The sequence below is a fragment of the Falco naumanni genome, chromosome 7 (genome assembly GCF_017639655.2).
Source record: "Falco naumanni isolate bFalNau1 chromosome 7, bFalNau1.pat, whole genome shotgun sequence".
NCBI lineage: Eukaryota > Metazoa > Chordata > Aves > Falconiformes > Falconidae > Falco > Falco naumanni.
The window spans coordinates 36,253,191-36,273,954 of record NC_054060.1 but is presented as its reverse complement, the minus strand read 5'-3'; the positions used below and the strand labels follow the sequence as shown (position 1 = coordinate 36,273,954).

General features: G+C 39.2%; 1 protein-coding gene across 12 annotated transcripts in view; it reads right to left on the bottom strand.

The window, feature by feature from the left end:
* The window catches only part of CDC42BPB (CDC42 binding protein kinase beta), a 98,465-nt gene that overhangs the window by 56,566 nt on the left and 21,135 nt on the right, over positions 1 to 20,764 (bottom strand). For all 12 annotated transcript variants that reach the window (XM_040602391.1, XM_040602390.1, XM_040602393.1 and 9 more), the window contains exons 2-3: positions 13,384 to 13,475; positions 1,131 to 1,214 (exon numbers count right to left, since the gene is read on the bottom strand). In XM_040602391.1, coding sequence (XP_040458325.1) covers positions 1,131 to 1,214; positions 13,384 to 13,475 — 176 coding nt within the window. The remainder of the gene's footprint in view (positions 1 to 1,130; positions 1,215 to 13,383; positions 13,476 to 20,764) is intronic.

The following is a 20,764-nucleotide window of genomic DNA, read 5'->3' as shown; positions in this document are numbered from 1 at the left end:
ATGAATTAACCCAACTGAAATCTGTGTAGAAAGGGCACCAAATTTCCCCCATACAGGGGAAGGATTCACGCAGAACTGCTGATGCAGCACAGCCAAGAGTGTGAATTCTCCTGACAGCTCAAAGAACAGGCAAGTAGCAGTGGCTGCCGCTGCTTGTAAAGAAGAGCATGGGCTGATGGACGGAGTGTGACTAAATCAGGCAAAGGCAGTGGTGAAGAGGTGCTTAACAAGGAGGAGAAGATTTATTCACAGGAAAAGAGCTGGCACTGACTCACTGAAAGGGAGGGACTAGGAAGGGTAGGCTGGGGGGAGGTGGTGTCAGGAAGGGGACAGAAGAATGGGACAGGGAAGGGTCAGCAGGCTCAGTCCTCAGCAAACAACTAGCCTTCGCCCCTTAACAGAATTGCTGCAAGTACCAATGCACTACATGTGTTTTCCCCTCAAACCTATTGCTCATTTACCTGCTGACTTATGTAATATTACATTTGCCATAAGGTTTTCGTCTACTGTGCAAGAGTAGAAATATGCCACTTCCCACAGCATATTCTTAGTAGGTCCCTTCCTAATCTGTGAAGTAACCATTCACATTTACATAAATTGTTGTGACAGTGTATGTCTCCTTTCCTCAAAAATACCTTTCTTAAACACATTTACCTTCTTAACATGTTTTGTTTTACAATGGGTCTGTGGATTCCAAAATATTTATAGTTTCACCAGTTCTATAAATCCTGTTACAAACTGTAGGATGCAAGGCTCCTTAATGTATGCTTTCTGAGCACAAGACCTTTTCATAATGTTTTAGTATACAGCTGTGAATGTCATAGTAGCACCAATCTCAGCTTTCATGTAGTCTTTAACTTGCCTTCATTGTAAACAAAAAACTGGCCAATAAATTCAGGGTAAGAACTAGGGCAGACTGTCTGGTGAATGAATACACAGTAATACTAAGAACAACAGATGCCTGGAAGCGACTGTCAGACTTGATTGCATTAGAACAGCTTAAGAAAAAAAGAAAAAAGAATGAAGCTCCTATGGTCATGAAATAATTCTTCCTAATCTGGAAGAGCTTCAATGTAATTTTCTTAATGCCATTTTAAAAATTCTCTGCATTAAAGAACCATATTACTTACCTCTGCCCTTTTAAGCATTTCCCATTTATTTAGAATTTTCATTGCATAAATGCGCTCTGTACACTTCATTTTAACAACTGCAACCTGAAATAATAAGATACCTTTATTTAACAAAAGCATGGTCAGAGAAATACAATTTTCAAACAGCTTAATGTTCACAAGTTAATAAAAAAAATTACTAAGGAGTCAGCGGTCAATTCACATATTGATAAAACTATAGCTCGAATCTTTGCTCCTTCTATATTCCTCCTGCATTACGACTATGTGCTTGGTACACAGTATACCATGTGTGGTCAAGTGCTCATGATCAAGTACATGGTGGATGATACGGAGAAGCAGGAAGCTTTTCATATGAACATGCATAGTAAAGCTGCATTGTTTGCCAAGAAAAGCGATGCTTGTACACCATGCCTTCAGCCAATGAGGCAACATTTAAAAGGACAGCCTGAGAAAACAAGAAAGGCTGCTGTGAATAGAAATACACTACATTTGACTAATTTGTTTTCACATTTCAGGTTTCAGGAACTTGATAGATATTTGCAAATTACTATGCTTTTGTGTACTATATACAGATATTTTAAAAGAAGCAAAAACAGTATTCATTTAGTTATTCATCATTTTGCTCGAAGCATTTTACTATGCATCCTGTGTATTAGACTTGCTTAGACCGGTCTATTATGAACAGTAGCTGTACAGTGGAAGAAAAAAACAGAAGAATACAAAAACTTCAAGGCTTAGGAATGCAAAGACTTTATTTTCACCAAGACTTGTATTCTCCAAGACCAAAACTAATTCTTGTAGTAAAGCCATCATTTCCACAAAATTCTTCCAGTTGGCAAAAGAAAAGTAGGCATCGCAACTAAGACAGCAACATTTTCACAGGACTATACATGGACTGCTTGAATATTTCTGCTGCTTCTCAGCTTGTCTCTAGTTCAGAAGTGGAAAACCAACCAGCTTTCATCGCTTCCAACAGAGCTCTGAATAGCAGTGGGAAAACTAACAGAAATCACATCAGCTCGCCTCTTCTGTTGCTTAAAAACTCTTTATCTGTAAGGGATTCAGGAGCTACAGCATCTCTAGGAAGATGCTGACTATAAACCAAGGTTGGAGTAGTATGCCAAGCAGAGCAACACTACACAAAGTCAGAAGTCCTGAGGGAAGAGGGAAATACAATACCTCCCTGCACCTTACCAGTAAAGAAACTCCAGATGAGGGGCACGGGGACAACTGTCCCTCCAGTAACGCAAGAATGGGATATTCTTATTTAGACAGAAATCTCACTCTGCAGACACATACCTAAGCCTTCCACCCCACAGTGAGTGAAGCTCCACTCACCGGGTCACGTAACGGATGAATGACACCTGCACACTGTCATGTAAGGGAAACACACCTTAAGGAAGGGACCAGCAGGTACCCATCACAGGAAAGACATAGGAATCTGGCCCTAAACACAAGCTGGGAAAGACACGGCGTTAAGAAGCAGCTTCTGTAAGCAATGTAGAATATCCACAGCTACACTACATCCCAGTGTCTCCTGGCCTATAACCACCTCCTGCAGACACTGCTTGGGCCGTGGGGGAAGGAGGACTAAGACAAGAAAGTCTCAAATATGTGAGGTTCCTTGGGACATATGAAACTGTTCAACACTGACTTTCAGTAACAGCCTAAAACGTTTAGCCTTGCTCCTAGCCTCATCACGGCCTTGCAGTTAAAACCCATTGTAACAGCCGCTCTCCACAGACTTTAATTGAATCATTACCCTGATACACCTGAAGGCACACTGTAAGTCAAACTGCACGTTAAAACCTTTGAGAAACTGCAAGATGCTGACATTACCCTCTACGCATTTTAAACTCTGTTCCATAGAGAACATGACGCCTTTGGCAATATGCCCATCTCCACTGAAGGGCCAGGCCAGAGCAGAGCACCCTTACCTCCTGCAGATGAACAAAAGCTCCGGGGCAGAAGCAATTTGCAAGCATCGCTCCTTGAGCCCTGAAGTCGCAATGTTCAAGTTTCATTACACCACAAAATTAGAACTGCTCAGCCATTTAAGTACAAATGTAGTGCACAAATCAGAACCCAGATATGCATTTACTGCACTTTATTTAACGCCATCGCTGAAAGCGCTGCAGGATGGCAGAAGTTTGAAGCCTGCTCAACTGCTGAGGAATGATGTGAGCCTGGCGTCACGGAGGACATGCACAGCTGAGGTGCTGTGCAAACATTAGAACAAAGTAGTAAATGAGAACAGCCCTGGAAAAAGAAAAAAAAAAAAAGAAAAGAAAAAGGAAGCCAAATCTGTAGGATCTATTTAGCAGTTCCCCAGTTGCTATCTATATTAGCGCTATTTATTTTCAACTGAAAGGACTGCTTAAAAAAGCCCAATTTAAACTTTCTGGAGGAAGATAATTGTCTTCTGTGGAAGAAAAAGTAGAATTAATAAAAGGAAAGTTGACTCATGTCTTCACATTAAGTGGTTATCAAGTTATGGCACCAGTAACACACTGCTGCTTCAGTTGTAAGGGCGGCAGTGGGACAGCTTCTTGTGCCAGCAGAAAAATTCATGCAATCATAAAGCAAAATAGGTAGCTCCCCAATAATTTTATCTCTGAAAGGAAAACCGAAAGGTGCAGAAGGTGCCTTACAGAACAGAATTTTGGCCTGACTAGACCCGACTCCTCAACCAACTCTAATCATCTGGATTTTTTAGAAGAAAAACAAATAGAAATGCAAACCCCAAACCTCATTTCTCTCTAAACTGAAACAGGGAAGCACAAAATAAATTATGCCATGATAAACTCAGTAACATTAAAAGCAAGATTACTGTTGCAATATTGAAAAAAAATCCCACACTCTTTGTTCCGTAGAACACCTCAGTGTTTCCTCAAGTTAGCTTTCTTTTACTTTCTTCACCAGGTAGCAGTATTTCTAAGTTTACATTCGTCACGTAATGCTTTGGCTGCTTCTGAGATGCTGTGGTGTAGTTGTTTTTTCTTACTTTTGTAAGTATTCCTCTTTCTCTGGCATACCTCAAATTCAATTACAATTACCACATTGACCACTTTGCAAGATCAAACAAACCTCTCGTATTGCAATTGTGCTAACCATGCAAGATGTCAGGTTTTAAATAAGACGGCTCCTACACTACATACCAATCTACCACATCCACTAACATAATGAAAAATACTTGGTGTTAAGAGGTATTCCAAAAATTTTTACACTGCTACAAATGTCTACTTTAAGAACAAAATCATTGCTTCCATCTTCAGAGTTTAAAAGTCTACTGGCCAAACCAGTGCTCGTGTTATGCACAGACTGTAAAAGACCAGGACTTAATTTTGATGCTCACTCTTCCTTTCCAAGGCTATTAAAACTTACACTGTAATAGAAGTTTAAAAAAAAAAAAAAAAGAAAAAGAAAAAAAAGAAGTATGTTAAGGATAATGAAAGAAAAAAAAAAAGGCACAAGCAGAGGTATAAAATAGCTTCTGAAGAAGAAAATTCAATAACCTAATCTCTTCCAGGCCAGGAAGAGATAACAGCTATGACAGGCACACAAAACCACAAATGTTGCAGAGAAGATGAACAGAGAACAACTATTTGCTGTTTCTCATAACACAGATATTGAAAAGCATCAAATAAAAAGGTGGAGAGATTAAGGAAGCATTACTGCTAGGCAACAGTTAGCCACAGGCTGCTGTGGACACCTAAATATACAGAAAGTATTTAATCATATGCTTAATACCCAAGTAGCACACACAGCCGAAGTCTCAGTGCCTACTGACCACTGAGTTCCAGGTGTTGTTGTGGAGCCCCTGAACGCTCAGCTGCTAGAAGCTAGCTGGGTTCAGCTCTGTTCTGTCCTTGGATTCTTTTCCTACATCTCTCTAACTGGCTAAAGGGATGGGATGTAGGCTAACTAATCCACACACCTTTGACCCAGAACAACTACTTTTGATACCTGTGTCAAATTAAGACAATTACAACTTAACCAGCTTGCATCTCGTTATGCTTGGTTGCAACTGAGAATCGGGGGTTCCAAAATAACAATCACAGAGTGGCTTGGTAGAGAAATTTAGGTGATTCTGCTTTACTAAGTCTTAAAACACTGATAAGGAAAAATTCCAGACACAGGGGTTCCCCCGACACTGCAACCCCCCTTTCCACGCAAGCCTGTATCAGACTAAGCTGTTGCCAGCTCATTTGATTACCGCCACTGTGACTCGTCATGCCCAAGATCCACAGCAACAAGGACACTGCAATAAAGATCAAGTATGTTTCCTCAAGGACCTCAGAAGGCCTCATGAATCCTAGTGCCTACACTTCAACCAACTTTAGACACTTACATCAAAAAAATGTATGAGGACTGAGGCTAAAGCATGAGTGAGAGCCAGCTGTGGGAACTACATGTCACAACACCCTATCAGATTTGTATTACTTCTGCCATCCATTTTCTTGCCATAATTTTTGCCTCAAAGCTCTGTTTCACTTGTACTGCAACAAAACAAAACAAAAAAAACAAAGAAAAAAGGAACCAGCATAGCTAAAATGGTATTTTTAGACTTTGGTGAGAACTAGTATATTGCTTCTTGAATCATTTTATAGAAGTATTTTGCTGCATTTTGATCTTCAAGACCCACTTGATACTGATATTCACGTCTGCACTGCGCAAAGCCATCCTAGGACAAGTTCCACCTTCCCTCACACCCCGATAAAACCTACAGGGTGGGAATCTGAGCCAAATCAGCCTCTACAAACATGACAGAATTTCGCACCACCATACTCTGCCCTTTGCATGATGCGATCAGCATTAGTAAGCAGCATCAAGTGACAAGTTTTCTTTCATGCAAACAGTAAATATGATATAAGAAAGTGCAGAAATCATTTAAATGCAAGACTATTTCCAGAAAACAATTAGATAGTTAACTAAAAGACTTCTTGGAAACCATGCTGACATTACTTTCAAATCAAAGAAAAAACCAAAACTAACTAGGGCACTATTCATGTTCATGGCACATTAAACTTCCAGGTAAAACATCCTCAAGGACTGGACTTGCAAGAATAAGGTGAAACTCAAACACAAAAACGTTCTCAGCTGAAAAGAAGAGGAACACAGACATAGAGGTGATAATTCTCATGCAATCAGCTCCTAAGAGCAGGTAGTTAAGAAAAAGACAAACACAACTCTGGAATTCATAGGCAGATACACACCCCTACGATCGGTAAACATTACTGCCTTGTAGAAATACACTCACTGGTAACTTCACACAGAGCCACACCTCAGAGAAATAAACTTTATCTGGAGCAGGCGTGAAGGAGGATATTGAGATCATCAAGGAACTAAAGAGCCTCTCGTATTACCTGGGAATTGAAAAAGCTTTACTTGTTCAAAAAAAAAAAAAAAAAAAAAAGGTGGATATGATTGCTACCTACAAATAAAATTGGAAGGACGGACATTAGTAATAAGTATAACAGCAGATAAAAGATCTGCTTAGGCTAAGAGACAACAAAATTACATGGATAAACCCGTGTAAAATTACCATGAATTAACCTTTGGCAGGAACTTGGAATGGCTTTAGACATTTGAGCTGAGATTTTAGACAAGCCTTTCAACCAGGAGAAGAGACAAAATGTCATTTTAGATGTAAACAATTTATCCGTAATGTCTTATTACCAGATTCATAATTGAATATTACAGTCATTTCCCTCAGTTAAAGCTTGTATATGCCACTTCTGCTGTACTATTTCTGTCTCATGCTATTGATACCTTGGACACCAGCTACTGAAAACACACTGCAGGAACTGCTTTATCCTCCTGATACTCTTGGATATGAAAAGTCTTTGATATGTAGCTCATTAGTTAACAGTTTTAATACTGCATCTTTGAGGAAAAACTGGTCTGGACTGCTGTATCAGATTTTTTACGTCTATTTTACATTTAAAATGAGCAACCAGAGTGCCTTTTGGTAGGGTTCACGTGCCACAGTGCACATTTCCAAAGTAAAATCTTTTTTATTATTATTTTTATTGAACACACGGTGCAGATCTTCATGTTGTATATATAAGAAATCACAAGTTCCAGCCAGAAAGGTTTTGCAAAAGAAGAATAAGGCCTCGAATAACACCTAAGCTCTTCCTTAGCAATTGCGGGGGGGGGGGGGGCGGGCTGCAGAGACAACTGGCTGGTCCAGCAGCAGCACTACAATGAGCTGTGTCTCTCCAGCTCCTTGCAACCTGCCTGTCACCATAGAAACTTGCTGCTGCCACACAAACAGACACAGAGCTGGGGAGGACCCAGATAGCAACCAGCTCTTTTGAGGCATTTTCCAAACAAAGCAGCTTCTTTCTTCGTTCATTTCCACAGCAGAAAATAGCTTGCTTTGATTTTTTTGTGTGTGTGAAGAGCGTACTATAAAAAAGCAGTGCTAATTAAATATTTCTTCTGCATTGTATTCTGAATGCTTTGACTCTTTGAATAGCTGGATGAGAAGTGTCATATGTTGTGTGCAGTACTTATGAATTCTGTTAAATCTACAATGTAGGAAGGTACGGCCCCTGCTGGGTACCCAATACCAATCCCCAAACCTTCTGAATAGGTGAAATAGCCTTAATTGCAGTCTGCAGGCTCACTGTGCCCCGGGTTAATTTCTATCTGTACATAAAAACATTAAACTCGATACCCTACAGCTGTGATTACAAGGTGGAAAAGGCACAAACAGCTCTGCATCTCACTGCCAAGCACGACTGTCCGCAGAAAGCTTAGGTTTTGCATATTCACTTTTGAGTCTCACTGCACCCTTAGCCAGTATCTCTCTCATTACGAACCACGTAATTTATCAGAAACCTGTGGTACACAGGGGATCAGCCTTGTTCTCTCGTTCATTATTTATTTTCTTCTGGAAACACATTTTTACATCTGTTGATTCCAGCTATGACTCTGACTAAGCATCCTGAGTTGAGGTGACATGTGCTATTACTAAACGCTACACAGATCAAGTCTGTACAGAACATCATTTACATGCAAAGGTATTTCTAATCCTTCCAGAGCAGTAATACTTAGGTGGGGCACATTAAGAGTTTTAGTTATTTTTGTGCTAAGCAAGACCTAGCAGTTCCACCCTTCCGCTGGAACCGCAGTAAGCGTTGCTCATTCAAGAAATCCTTACTAACAAACAAGGGAAGGAAAGCAATTGTTCCAGTCTCATGCTGCCAAATTTCCAGGAGGTGTCAGCCACGTTATACAATCCAAGTTCTCAAACAAGGTACATCTTGATACGGTTCTTCCTTCAACAACTGCTCTTCACTGAAATGAGTTATCTACAGCAGTGTGCCTAAATGGTCCTGTATACAAGGAAAAGTAACCTTGAAGGCCTACAAGTACATTGCTAAGAGGTCAGGTGATGCTTGCAAAGGAGCAAGTGCATGGATTTAGAGCCAGTCCCCATACATGCGACCCCCCCTCCTATCCCTCCCACCGTGCTGTAGCACTGTAGTACTCCCAGTTCCTGTGGCATGCGAACACCAAGCACACAGAAAGAACTCCTTAAACTGGCCTAAGTTTCTCAGATAAGCACAATCCCACCAAGCACTGGTTCTCAGGACATTATTTCATTTCAAGTAATGGTCCACAGTGTTTCTAGATGGAAGGAGTAGTCAGGCACATGTAAACTTCAAGCCATAGGTAGGTTTCAGTTTTTTGTTTTGGTGGGGTTTTTTAAAAGTCTAAAAGCTGGAGGAGTTTTCCATTCTGTGCTCATATCCTTTAAATCTTCTCCTAAAACGTGTATTTTCACTAGTTATCAACAAATATCACCCTACAGAACCATACTCATTCTTGTCTACAAAGACAGACTTCTACATTACTTTTATTAATAGAAATCAGAATTAGGATTACAGAAAACCATTTTATTTCTGGTATTATTTCAGGGGACTTCTTAATTATTAGTTTTATTCCTCATGGAGGCTGCCCTTCTGCGCATGAGCTATCTGACGATATGATCCACAAAAAAGACTGAAAATAACATTGGGGCACTCACAAAAATGTTCCATCCAGCTGGGTATACACCCAGGTAAATATACCCTAGGAGATGGGAAAGAGCCATGAGTAGTTTATCCTTCTTACAGCTAGCATTTCAAATTATACGCTGTTCTGTACTCAAAGAACATTTCATACTTTTCTTCATAACTATGAAACTTCTGAAAAAATCAGATTATGTTCTCAAGCCAGTGACTCCAGGAGTCAGAGCCTTAAAGGTTGCTGTAAAAGATATTCAGACATTCAGTTTATCTGCATGCAAAGTGGCTGGCTTAGTTCATGAGAAAAAGAGAATTGCATGTTTTAGCATGCAGCTAGAGAAGAAACCTCTAGGTTCTGAGCTAGGCTATTTCTGTCCCAGCATAGTAAGAGCTTTAAGAAACATTTTTTTCTTCTTCCTTTCTCAGATCTCCCATGCTATAAAAACTTTCACTCAGGTGGCTTTGGATTACCAGCTGGGTTTTGTTCTCATATTGCTGGAAAAAGTGTAAAGAACCAGCTTGAGCTCTGCTGGTTTGAAAAGAAGAAAAAAAGAAAAAGGCACTGACATGCCAGTACAGATATGTACCGGTGATTATATCAATCTGCCTTAAATTAGATACTGATTTTGCACTTGTGTTCACAGGGACAAGCTCACGTGGTCTCAATCCTCTCTCCAGTCAAAGACCATGTTTGCTTGGCTTATATGTTGTGTGGCAAAAATGAACCACTAATCCTGACTAATAACTAATATCATGCCTTTACTTTGTTTAAGCTCTCTTTCTTCAAAGCTACTGATTTGTGCAAAACTTCTTTGGTAAGACTAAAGCCCTTGGCATTCTCCAAACAGTAGCTGAACTGAGAAGAATGGAATGTAGTTTTCATCCTTTTTGAAGTCTGGCTTGTTTAGCTGTTCAGCATTTAAACTACTTAATTCTAATAGGAATATGTTTAGTTTAATTCTGATTAATTTCTTTAAGCATTCTAACAAATATTTAATAGGTATTTCTAAAATTTATTTCCAGCAGATAGTTGTGTTTGGGTGATGTTTTTTTTTTAAAACAAGAACTAATGAATAATCTTATAACCTCTAGAATTCCATCATCTAATTTCTAACATAGTTCCTATGTATGTATGAATATACTATGGAAAAATTATTTACAGCTCCCCCGTTCCGTTTTCTGAAGCATTGCTTCATACAAGTCAGATGCCACAAGCCCCTCTCAACAGATTAGATTTTATTTTCTTATTATGGAATGTCAACCTTTATATAATAACAATTTTATAATGCCTATAATTATTTGGCAGTTACAGCAGTGCAGTATACACAAGGGTCAAAGGATTCATTCATAAGCAAAAAGCATGAAATTTTCTCTGGCAAGTGGGATTAAAGTATAATGAACTTCAAATCAATGACTCCTGCATAATTTAAACTGATCAACAACTTCCAAGCTGCTACAACTATAAACTAAAACTTCTGTAATTAAAAAGATGGACAAGACAACATGAAACTGACAGATAACTAGCCCCACTGACTTTGCGAGCAATCACAGCTCTAACAGAAGGATGAAATTAAAATACTTTCTCATTTCACTTCTGTGAAAGTTCACTTCCACTGGGCTGGATGGGATGTAAAAAACTGCTTTAGTTAAAGTTCCATGCTTTTCCAAATGAAAGACTATGAAAGACACTGTTAATTCAGGCACTCCAAACACTATTAATCCAAGTTTCCAGCCAGAATGTGTATCTTTCAAACACCTTAAGACTCTTGATCCAAAGCTAAGAAAGGTCATTCTAAACCTCCTAGCAAGTATAAACTGAAGTCTCCTGAAGTTCACATAAATGCTTCTCCTGCTGTTGTACTGAGATTTCCAGTTGGTCAATTCTGTAAGGGGAGAAGAGCATCTTTTTGAAAAAGAACAGAACAAATGCTATGGAAAACAGCCGTTCCTTAAAGTTATACTGTGTGAAGGCATTCCCAAGACTGACTCCATCTACAAGTCGCTATAAAGTGTTCCCATTTTTGATAGCTACAGCATTCACAAGTCTAGTTCTGAGAAGATCCAGAAACCATTTCTAATCCAACCAGAAGAGAAACTGCCAAAACACTAATCTAAAATTCTTTAGGTATCAGTGGTCACAGCCACTATAGCAAGTAATTTGGCACAGCAAGACAAGAACAGATGAAAGTAGCCTGTGCTGAGCCTTCCCATCCATACTGTGTGCAGTTCAGGAATTTTGCTTCAGACAATATCTACCCTGGTCTCCTGGACCAAACATGCTTTGAATCCGTTAGGAGAGTCAAACCCAGTGACTGGTTCTTATGTAATCCTTAGGGCCAGAAGCACATTTGGTGCACACCTGGCACAGAGGTTCTGGTTTACTTTCCTCCAAAAGAAATGCAGCTTATGCACAGCAAAATCATTCTGCAGTAAGTGGGGGCAGTCTCTTCAAAACTGTGCTACTGCTTTGAATCAAAACCCTAATGGAGAGGTAGACAGATACCTACTACTGTCTTGATTTTCTATGCCTTTTATCCACTCATAAACCTCTCTCCTCAAACCTCTCTTCTGGGCTTAATTTGCAGCTTTAAGTCCTTTCTTAGACTTAACAAAGTGTTTCCCATTTCTGCTTTTTCCGGCCAAACTCTTTGCAATAACTTTTCTCTCCAAAAGCCACATTCAAATAATAAACACCAGCTGAAAACAAACATTCAAATGAAACAACCAATTGATTTTGATGCACTATTTCCACTACCCTAAGATAACACTTCCTTTTTTGTAACATATGTTGCAACTCTTTAAGTGCAACATCCACTGGAAAGTGAACTTTTTTCTTACAAGTCAAGATGTTACTATTTATCTGGTCATTTTACTTAAAATGCTCCAGTTCCTTCAGCAGTGTGCTCATGATAATCACATGTGAACTACATGATACCTCATAACATCACTAGATGATGGTACAGATGAAGAGATGTTCTTGAAACACTAATTTCCATCCTAGGTGTCCACTTTCCTCAAAAGCAGTCTCTGAAGTAGCTTAAAATTATATGGATATAAAGCTATTACTTCACCCGCTACCACATGCATATGCACATAGTAACCTCACTGCTTTCTGAACCTAGGTCAAGTATAGTCACAGCATTTTTCTGGCTTAGTTTCTGGACTGCCTGTGATATCTCTGTCACACAATCAAACCCTATGCAAAAGAGCTGGATGTGTCCAGGGCACACCATGGTCTGAAGAAAAGTCCTGCATGGCGCACAGTCCTGCTCCCTGTGGAGACAACCGAGATGAAGATAAGGAAGCCTAGCCTTAGCCACTGGCAGCAGCAGTTGTAACCAAGTGCTAATGGGCTGAAGTGAGCTGCTAATGGTTGTCACTACATTTGGCTTTAGTGTAGCACTACTTAAAAGAAGCTTCCTGAAAGAAATCTAAGGCTTTTTTTAATTCTAGAAATTCTCTGTTGCTGATAGCCATGGCTTTAGTTACACATACTTAAATGCTGAAAGGTTTGCCTGTGACATTCTCCAGAAGTCTCATGTATCCTGTGCCTACTGGAGTGGAAGTGCTCATGAATGCTTTTGCCAGTGGCAAGTCGTATCAGACTTCTGATGAGACTTTCATCAAGCATATTAAGAAGTAAAGCTTCAGTTCAGGGTCCTGGGACTGGCGAGTCCTCAAAACACAAGGCGTTCCTATCATCCCAGCATGATTCAACTTGCTGTCCAAAAAACAGATCCAGCAGCCTTTGATCTTCAAAGATGACAGGGAACAGCCTTTGAGGCAGCCAAATGCATCTTTCTGCATTACCAGATTGCTACAGAGGCAGATGGGTGAGGCAGCCTCCACTTTCCTACCATAGAAGCAGCCCAATTCTGTGTTAAATTACAGCAGCACAGAAGAGTACATATGGCAAGTGGGAGAAGAGATCCCTAATTCAGCTGTGCAGCTGCTAGGTGGGACCACCCTGATCATACACATTGAAGAGACACTTGTTTTGCTACACTGAAGTCAAAATGTGCTAGTCACAGAAATGGCAGGACTGGACACTAAGTACCCTGCTCCAAAGCGACCTTTCAATGGTACCGAGCTACGTGCCACATTTGGAAGTATTTCAACACATCTGTGTGAATCTTTTGTCTTTAGGACAAGTACAGGTCAACTGTAGCAAGAAATCGGATGCAGAAAGGATGCAAGTTACATTCCTGCAACTGAGAATAAAAATCTCTTACCTCACCAAATGCACCTCTTCCAATCACTTTTATAATTTCAAAGTCATCTCGGTGGAGTTGCATTTCCTTTACCAATTTTGTAAATGGTCTTGCTGTTTAAGAGGGAAAAAAAAAAAATAAATTATGAAAAGAAATACTGTAAGCCAAAACAATACATAAACCAGAGGTCAAAAGTACTCATATTGCATACCCAGTGCAGTATTTTTTCAACTACTATTAGAACCATAGAAGGAAAAAAATATTAATTACCCTATTTAACTAACACTTAGAGTTTTTAAACAAGTTCAGTCCTATGACTGGTTATGCCTTGTTGCCAGTGAGTAAAAAGCATAGTCTTTCAGAAGGATTTTTCCACCCCTTTCTTCAGGGTTTTGTGAACGAGTGACAGACCATGTGAAAGGGAGAGAGCCAATTCATAACTCGTAAACCCCAGATAAAATCTGTCCTATCCTTGAGCCACTAGAATAATTCTCTTCTTTACTTTTCATTATTTCAGCTAGTACCAGCTAAAGCTTTAACAACCCACTCAATAGCAATGAAGCCATTTTCCACAAGATCTGTGGCTAATTTCAGATTTGTACTTTGAACTATCTTTTCTGTTAAGCAACATTCACCAGATCTCAATTAGACCAAGCGTGGAAGGGCTGCAGCCTAAAAGATATCCAGCAATTAACTAACCTACACCTTGTTCTGGTGGTTCCACTGGATTCAAGACATTTCTCAAAATATCTGGTTGATAAATTCCACTGTACCTGCAGATACCATCAATCTTCTCCTCTCCAGTACCCATTTCAGTATTTTATTTATTTCTAGCATATCACAGGATGACAATTAATGTTTAGATACAACATTTGTTACAATTCACTAGTTTGATTATGAAGACCAAATCAGTAACTGGTACAAGCTAAACTGCACAAAAGCAAGCACCTGTCTACAAAGTCAGAAGCTTACCCTTCTAAGCTCAAAAGATTGTTCTTCTTCACCTCATCACAAACATTAGATTGAAGTTTTTAAACACATGTATTTTCCCCATTCGCAACTGAATAAAACATCACAGAACTACTCCTTGTAATTCAGCCCACACTCCTGTTTTACCTCACCTTACATTACAATTAAGCTAATGAGTTATAAGCCAAACAGAATCCCTACAAGAGGGGTCACCGCCTTGACCATCTATTTCAGATGCTGACACAAACAAACCAAACTTTACAAACACACAGAAGATATGGAATTCTGAAGATTACAGACTTCAGTATGAAGTCTAACCAAGAAAGACTGAAAACCTCCCAGCAAAAATTCATATAAACAGTAAAATGAAAAAACAGCTGTACTAAAGAATAGCCATGCTGCTTCTTTGTACTTAGGAAAGGTGTTACTGAAAAGGTTTCCTCCACACATTAATACCCCTTTCACTGGATGTTTATTTTCTGTCCCGAAGCATGAAATTTAAGAATGAGACTCTACTAGATTTTTTGCTAGATTCCCCATTTAGGCAGGGCAGAAATGCCTACCGCAGTCTCCCCCATCACAAGCCCATTGAGACCGTCATCCCCAAACTCCAAATTTTTTTAACAGACCTACCCAGCAACACTGACTCAAACCAGTTAGAGACCTACACCAGTCCAATCAGACATCTAGACAAGTAAATACCACTGCTGACAGCTGTGACATATACCAATTATTTCGCAAGGTTCTTTTGCATCCTTCCCTTCCCATCAAGTCAGGACAGATTGAGGAAATGCAACTACAGACAACAAATAAATGTGAAAGTTCCGTTATCAAGCTACGGTTTGCTATTACAGAATGCGGATCATTAGACTAATTTTGCAGAACTTCAGCTTCTGTTATTAAAATTCAAGGGGAGGGGAAATGAAATTCTGTTAATTTTACTTCTGGGAGACAGCAACACAACAATTATTTTTTTTAAAAGGAATAACCAATTTTAGCAATAATTCTAGTCAGTAAACAGAATACCAAAATAATTGGTTTAAGTATTTATAAAAATCCCTGCTGCTGTAAATTGATCACCATCAATTTTCAGAGTAGGAAGTCAGAAACCTATGCGAGTTTGAGCTGTCTTGTACACTTAGAAAACATTTTTTCTTGTTTTGTCAACCGGTGACAAAATATTTTATTTTTTTGTCTACAGTTTTTCTTGCTTTGAAATGTATCAAATTTCACCTTGCTAAAACTGGGATTCAGTTTAGGAATGTATTAAGTTGTACTGAGGCAAGTGAATTAATTTCGTTTTATATTTGAAAAGATAACAAATATTATGTTTCAAGCAGAACTGAGTAAACAGAAGAAACGGTGTCTGCAGAGCAGGGTATTAATACTATCTTTCTAGGAATTGTATCCTTGAAGGAGGAAGGATTTGCAAGACCACCATTTCAATTCAAAAACCTCAAGAGTCCTAGGTTGGTCCTGCTTTTTCCATCTCAGTTGGTCAACGAAGTCCTACATAATAAAATTAATTACTTTAATGTATGTAAATGAGAAAAAGTATTCCCTCCTAGAAGGAAGTTGCTATTTATGCACTTAACTATGTTGGCTTTTAGTATTTAGCAGGTGTTGGTGTTCAGAAACACGGCAACCTCAGCGGTCTCTCTTGGAAAGCTAAGCACCAAACATGAATATTTGAATGTACAGAAAAATTTTAAATTGGATAGGACTTCCTCCAAAACAGAAAAAATTAAGTCTTTGTCAAGGCATCTATGATTCCTTAAAAGTAAATTAAATTTGAAAATAAAACCTAATATCCACAGAATCTCATCATCACAGACGACAACAGAGGTTATGCAGCAGATAAGAGGTCACAGGAGACAGCACACCAGTAATTCATTCAAACCAATAGTTGCCTTATCGTCATTTCAGAGTAGAACTCCATTTACACTGGGATATGACTGAATGCTTTTAAGTACTGGACTGCAAAATTTTTATCTCTAAGCAAGTTAAATCAAAAAATATTTCCACTTTGCTTTCCTGCCCCCTCCCAGGAGGCTGCCGTTCCTCAGCCCTCTAATACCCAGATCAGTAGCATGCACAGGACTGACAACACTGAGTGAGCAGAAACTTGCACCCTATCAGAGAGCTGTTTGCTGTACTTGCCAGAATGATGCCAAGTGATATACCCACCACTATATAACTCCATGTAAATATGTGTATATAGATATATATAAAAATATAAAAAACTCCAGCTTCTCCTTTCACATACCACTATTTTATAAAGAGGGAACTCAAAGCAAACTTCTCTCCACATACTGGAATAAATAATTACACTTTACTGATTAGTTTTGATCCTAATATTAAAAGCAGGACTTATGATCTGGAGTTGATTTAATACTTAATGAAAGCATTTCATCCTGGCAAACAGATGCATTAGCTGTGCTGGGGGGTTTGTTGGCAGTGATTACTGAATTTTGTTATATATACTGTTGTCAGGGTAACATTAGCTGAGAGTAATTGCAAGAGTTTGTTTATTCATGACTGTGAGGCTGTAATCAGAATTTGGAATAGGTGTTCTATGTGCAATGTATTTGTATGCATCACTGTTTTCTCTCAAGCAGATTTTGCATTATTGTACTTACACTTGTTTGAAAGAAGGGTGTTCTCCATAAGGTCATACAAGAAAAGTATAAACCAACTAATTTTAAGGAGCCCAAAAATGTATGCTCTCAAAATATAATACAAAACAGTAACAGTCAATGTTTTGATCAATATTCATAACAGGAAGTGAAATGCCAGCATTTACTACTTCATAGCAAACTAGGGTATGTATGAAAGACATAATTCTCCACCCACAAACAAATTCTATTCCAATCATATTATCTTCTTCCCGTGATAGACAGGATTAGGATTTTTCATTTGCACAAAAAGAAAACATCAATCTGAATAATTTGAAAACATAATTTGAAGCATAGTCATAGGTAACTAGGTTTCTGACAGGTTTGTGAGCTGGTGCATCTACACTGCAGTCAATTTGTATTATGTCACCTGATAAAAGATATTTGAAGACTGTTTCAGAATGAGTAAGAGTTGCAGGAAATGTCAGCAGAGACAATTTGACATGGCAAAGTGGGCACTCTGCGTTGCTATCCCACAAATGGGTGCAAAGTGGCCTCTGTCAAGATCGGAAGCATATGTCAAATTCTCCCTCATTTCTGAAAGCAAGTCAGGGAAGTATTCAACATCACCCTCAAAAAAAATAGTAGGAGAACTTTTACCAAGCTAGAATGTGGTTAAAAATGAGAAATGTTAAGGTATATTTTGGATTTTTACTTTCTGTTCAGATTCTGAACCATTCAGATTATGTCAATAATTTACTATCTGGAATCACAAAAGCCAGCACCTTTACATTACAGCAGACAGAAGATGACTGGCTGGGTTTATCGTAACTACTGCTTCAGTGGTGGAGTTACCCAGTGACTCTAATTTGAGGACTCCTGCATATTTTTTTAGGCAGTGCAAGTTTCCAGAAATTAAGTCACAAAAAAAAAAAAAAAAAAAAAAAAAAAAAAAAAAAAAAAAAAAAAAAAAAAAAAAAAATCACTGAGTTGAAGCTGCCAAATGTTCAAGAACATCTGATGTTTTGTATCATTGGCAGCTTCAAGTTTTAAATAAATGTGACAACTGCAAGAAAATAACACACAGACTTAGAATTCAGGTCGAAAGGGACCTCAGGAGCTCTCTAGTCCAATCTTCTGCTCAAATCACAGTTAATATTGATTTCAGACCAGGTTAGTCAAGGTTTTGCCTGGTCAGGTCTCAAAAACTTCCAAGGATGGAGACTTCTGTGGCCCCTCTGGACAACCTATTCATTATACTGGACAGTCCTGCACTGGACAGTTTCACAGTTCAGAACTGATCTTCAAAGTGATTTGGGGTTTAAGTCATTATATAACACAATCATAACACTGAAGTAGATCTACCCAGAAGGTATGTCCAAGCTGTCTGGTCATACAGAAACTCATCTGCCACCACGCTCCCTTTATCTACTCATCCCCTTTACAAAACGTTGTGGTAGGAAACTATGTGAATTGCAAAATATTAATGTCAGGGAAACAACAAAATGACGCAGATAATTGTCTGTGGAGCCATACTCCCACCAGGCAGATCCAATATTTTATTTAAGATGTTTTCTTTGGAATAAGAACATGAAAGAACAGCAAGTTTTACCATTTCCCTCAACCATCCCTCTTAACCGACATTCTAGAAATCAAGTAACTTGTTTGCCCTTTGTGCACCCTTTTCAAAGAAACGGCATTCCTCTGATATTGCTACTAAAACAGTAGGCTGGCAGGTTTAACAAGTTGGTGCTTGTATACATGTCTTGGGAGATACCCACACCCAGGTAGCCCCAACCTGCTTACTAGGGTGATAAATACCTGTAACAACCCACACTTGAGTTTTAAAGAAGTACAATCCTCTTGCTACTGGATTGTGAAATTTTCCCTGTGTTTTAGAAATGTAAATTTTTGTTAATTCTTCCATCCTTTGTTGACTCCAGTCTTAATTTTTCCAATTATAGGCCTTGCCTCCCTTTTCCTGTACTGGCCTGTTTCCTCTTACTGTCCACCCTGTGAATGTTTTTTTTTGTTGGTTGGGTTTTTTGGGGTGTTTTTTTTCAGTCTGGTTTCCTAAGGAAATAAATAAGGTATGTGTGATCACACCGTTTGGCAGTCCCAAGTCCATTCCTCCCACCCAGTACCTTCTGATCCCAGTAAAGACCCTTAATATCCTCTTCACCAAATTTCATCAAGTTGTCCAAAGAAACCAAGCTGCTACAAGTTTTATAAAAAACCTGGCAGTGAACAGCGAAGACACCCACAGCATCACCTCCACCAAGGGAAAGGCTGCAGCAGGAATACAGCAACGAGCTGCTCAGCTGGGCAACCGGCACACACTAAGGTGCAAAGCGGACACACCTCGCTGGCCCTAGTCACGGAGAGACGGGACGGCAGAGCGATACTGACACGGAAGATGGAAGAAAGGACGCATACAGCAGAAAAGGGAAGGTAGCAGGGCAGGAAGAGCAGCGTGTTATTCCACTGGGCCCAGTAGAGGAGATAGATCCCAATGCTACAGGAAGCCAAACTTCACCAAAGTTTTGCTGTTTACAAGCAAAAGGTGACACATTCTGTATTCTCTGACGCATTTTCTGCCAGGCCTTTGACTTCTGCCATGCTCTCCCACCTGTATTTATAACATACATATGCGCGCTTCACTTACTCTGTCTGCCTCTTGCTCAATGATCTGATTCTTCATCATTCATCAACATCCATTAGACTAATTCAGTGGTGCAAGACTTTGGTTATCATTACAATGACAAGCTCCACTGGGTTAAAAACCTGTGAAGCACAACCTGGCTACCTCTTGCAAAGCATTAACAGCCCTCGCAGAACACTCTCCTGGTACAGGACACTGCTTCACATGCTGTCAGAATCCCCTGTGTCTCCCGAGCAAGGCCATCCAGCACTCTATAGTGCCTGGCTAGTCAGTACTTCCTAATATTAACATGTTCTCTTCTAGCAGTATTTATCTGAACTGAAATGCCAGTAGAAACAATCATATACATAATACAACACCAAGAAAGTCTGAATCTTCTTGAGGCTGACTGCCAGCATTTTTCAAGAGAAAAAGTGGTAACTATTATTAAATTAAATATTGTATTGTGATACTTAATCTGGTATAGAAATGTTTTTTTTTTAAAAATACTCCAAGAAGTAGCACAGAAAGATAGTCATTTGCAGTCATGATTCTGAATTTTGCTTCATTTTTTGAAAGCCTTCTGACACATGTGGCCACTTGCTGGCACTTAAGAGAACCATGAGTCTGGACAAGATTTGGATTAGATAATTACATGCAAAATCCTCAAAGGTTTAAAAGGATAAAACCATTACTACTTTTAGGCATAAACCAAGACTGAGTGCTCATAGCTTCTGCATTTTGATCCATGAGCAACAGTTTTATTAGTTACGGAAGCACTGATGCTGGCATTTCAAATTTGTATACTAGTTTGTGATAACTACACGAAAAAATTATTGCCATGCTAAAGGCTAATGGCATCAGGAAATATTTTGAAGGAAAATACTGAGTAGTAGTTCTGGTGCTGATCCAATTAGCATCACTAAATTTGCCAGCAGAAGAGCAAGGCATTTACCTTGAACCACCACCTGTGTTCACTGTTAGCCTTTTTGTGTGGGAAGCCCTAGAAGCAAATACCACATCGGACTCAGTCTGCAGCAATATGCTACCGTTTGCAAGCTCATTGATGAATGTTACCACCAGCATTTAATACTTGGCTATCTGCCCAACTAGCCCATTCGATGCTTTTCATGCTTACAATGAAAGGACACCAAATACTCGATATTTGTACAAATAC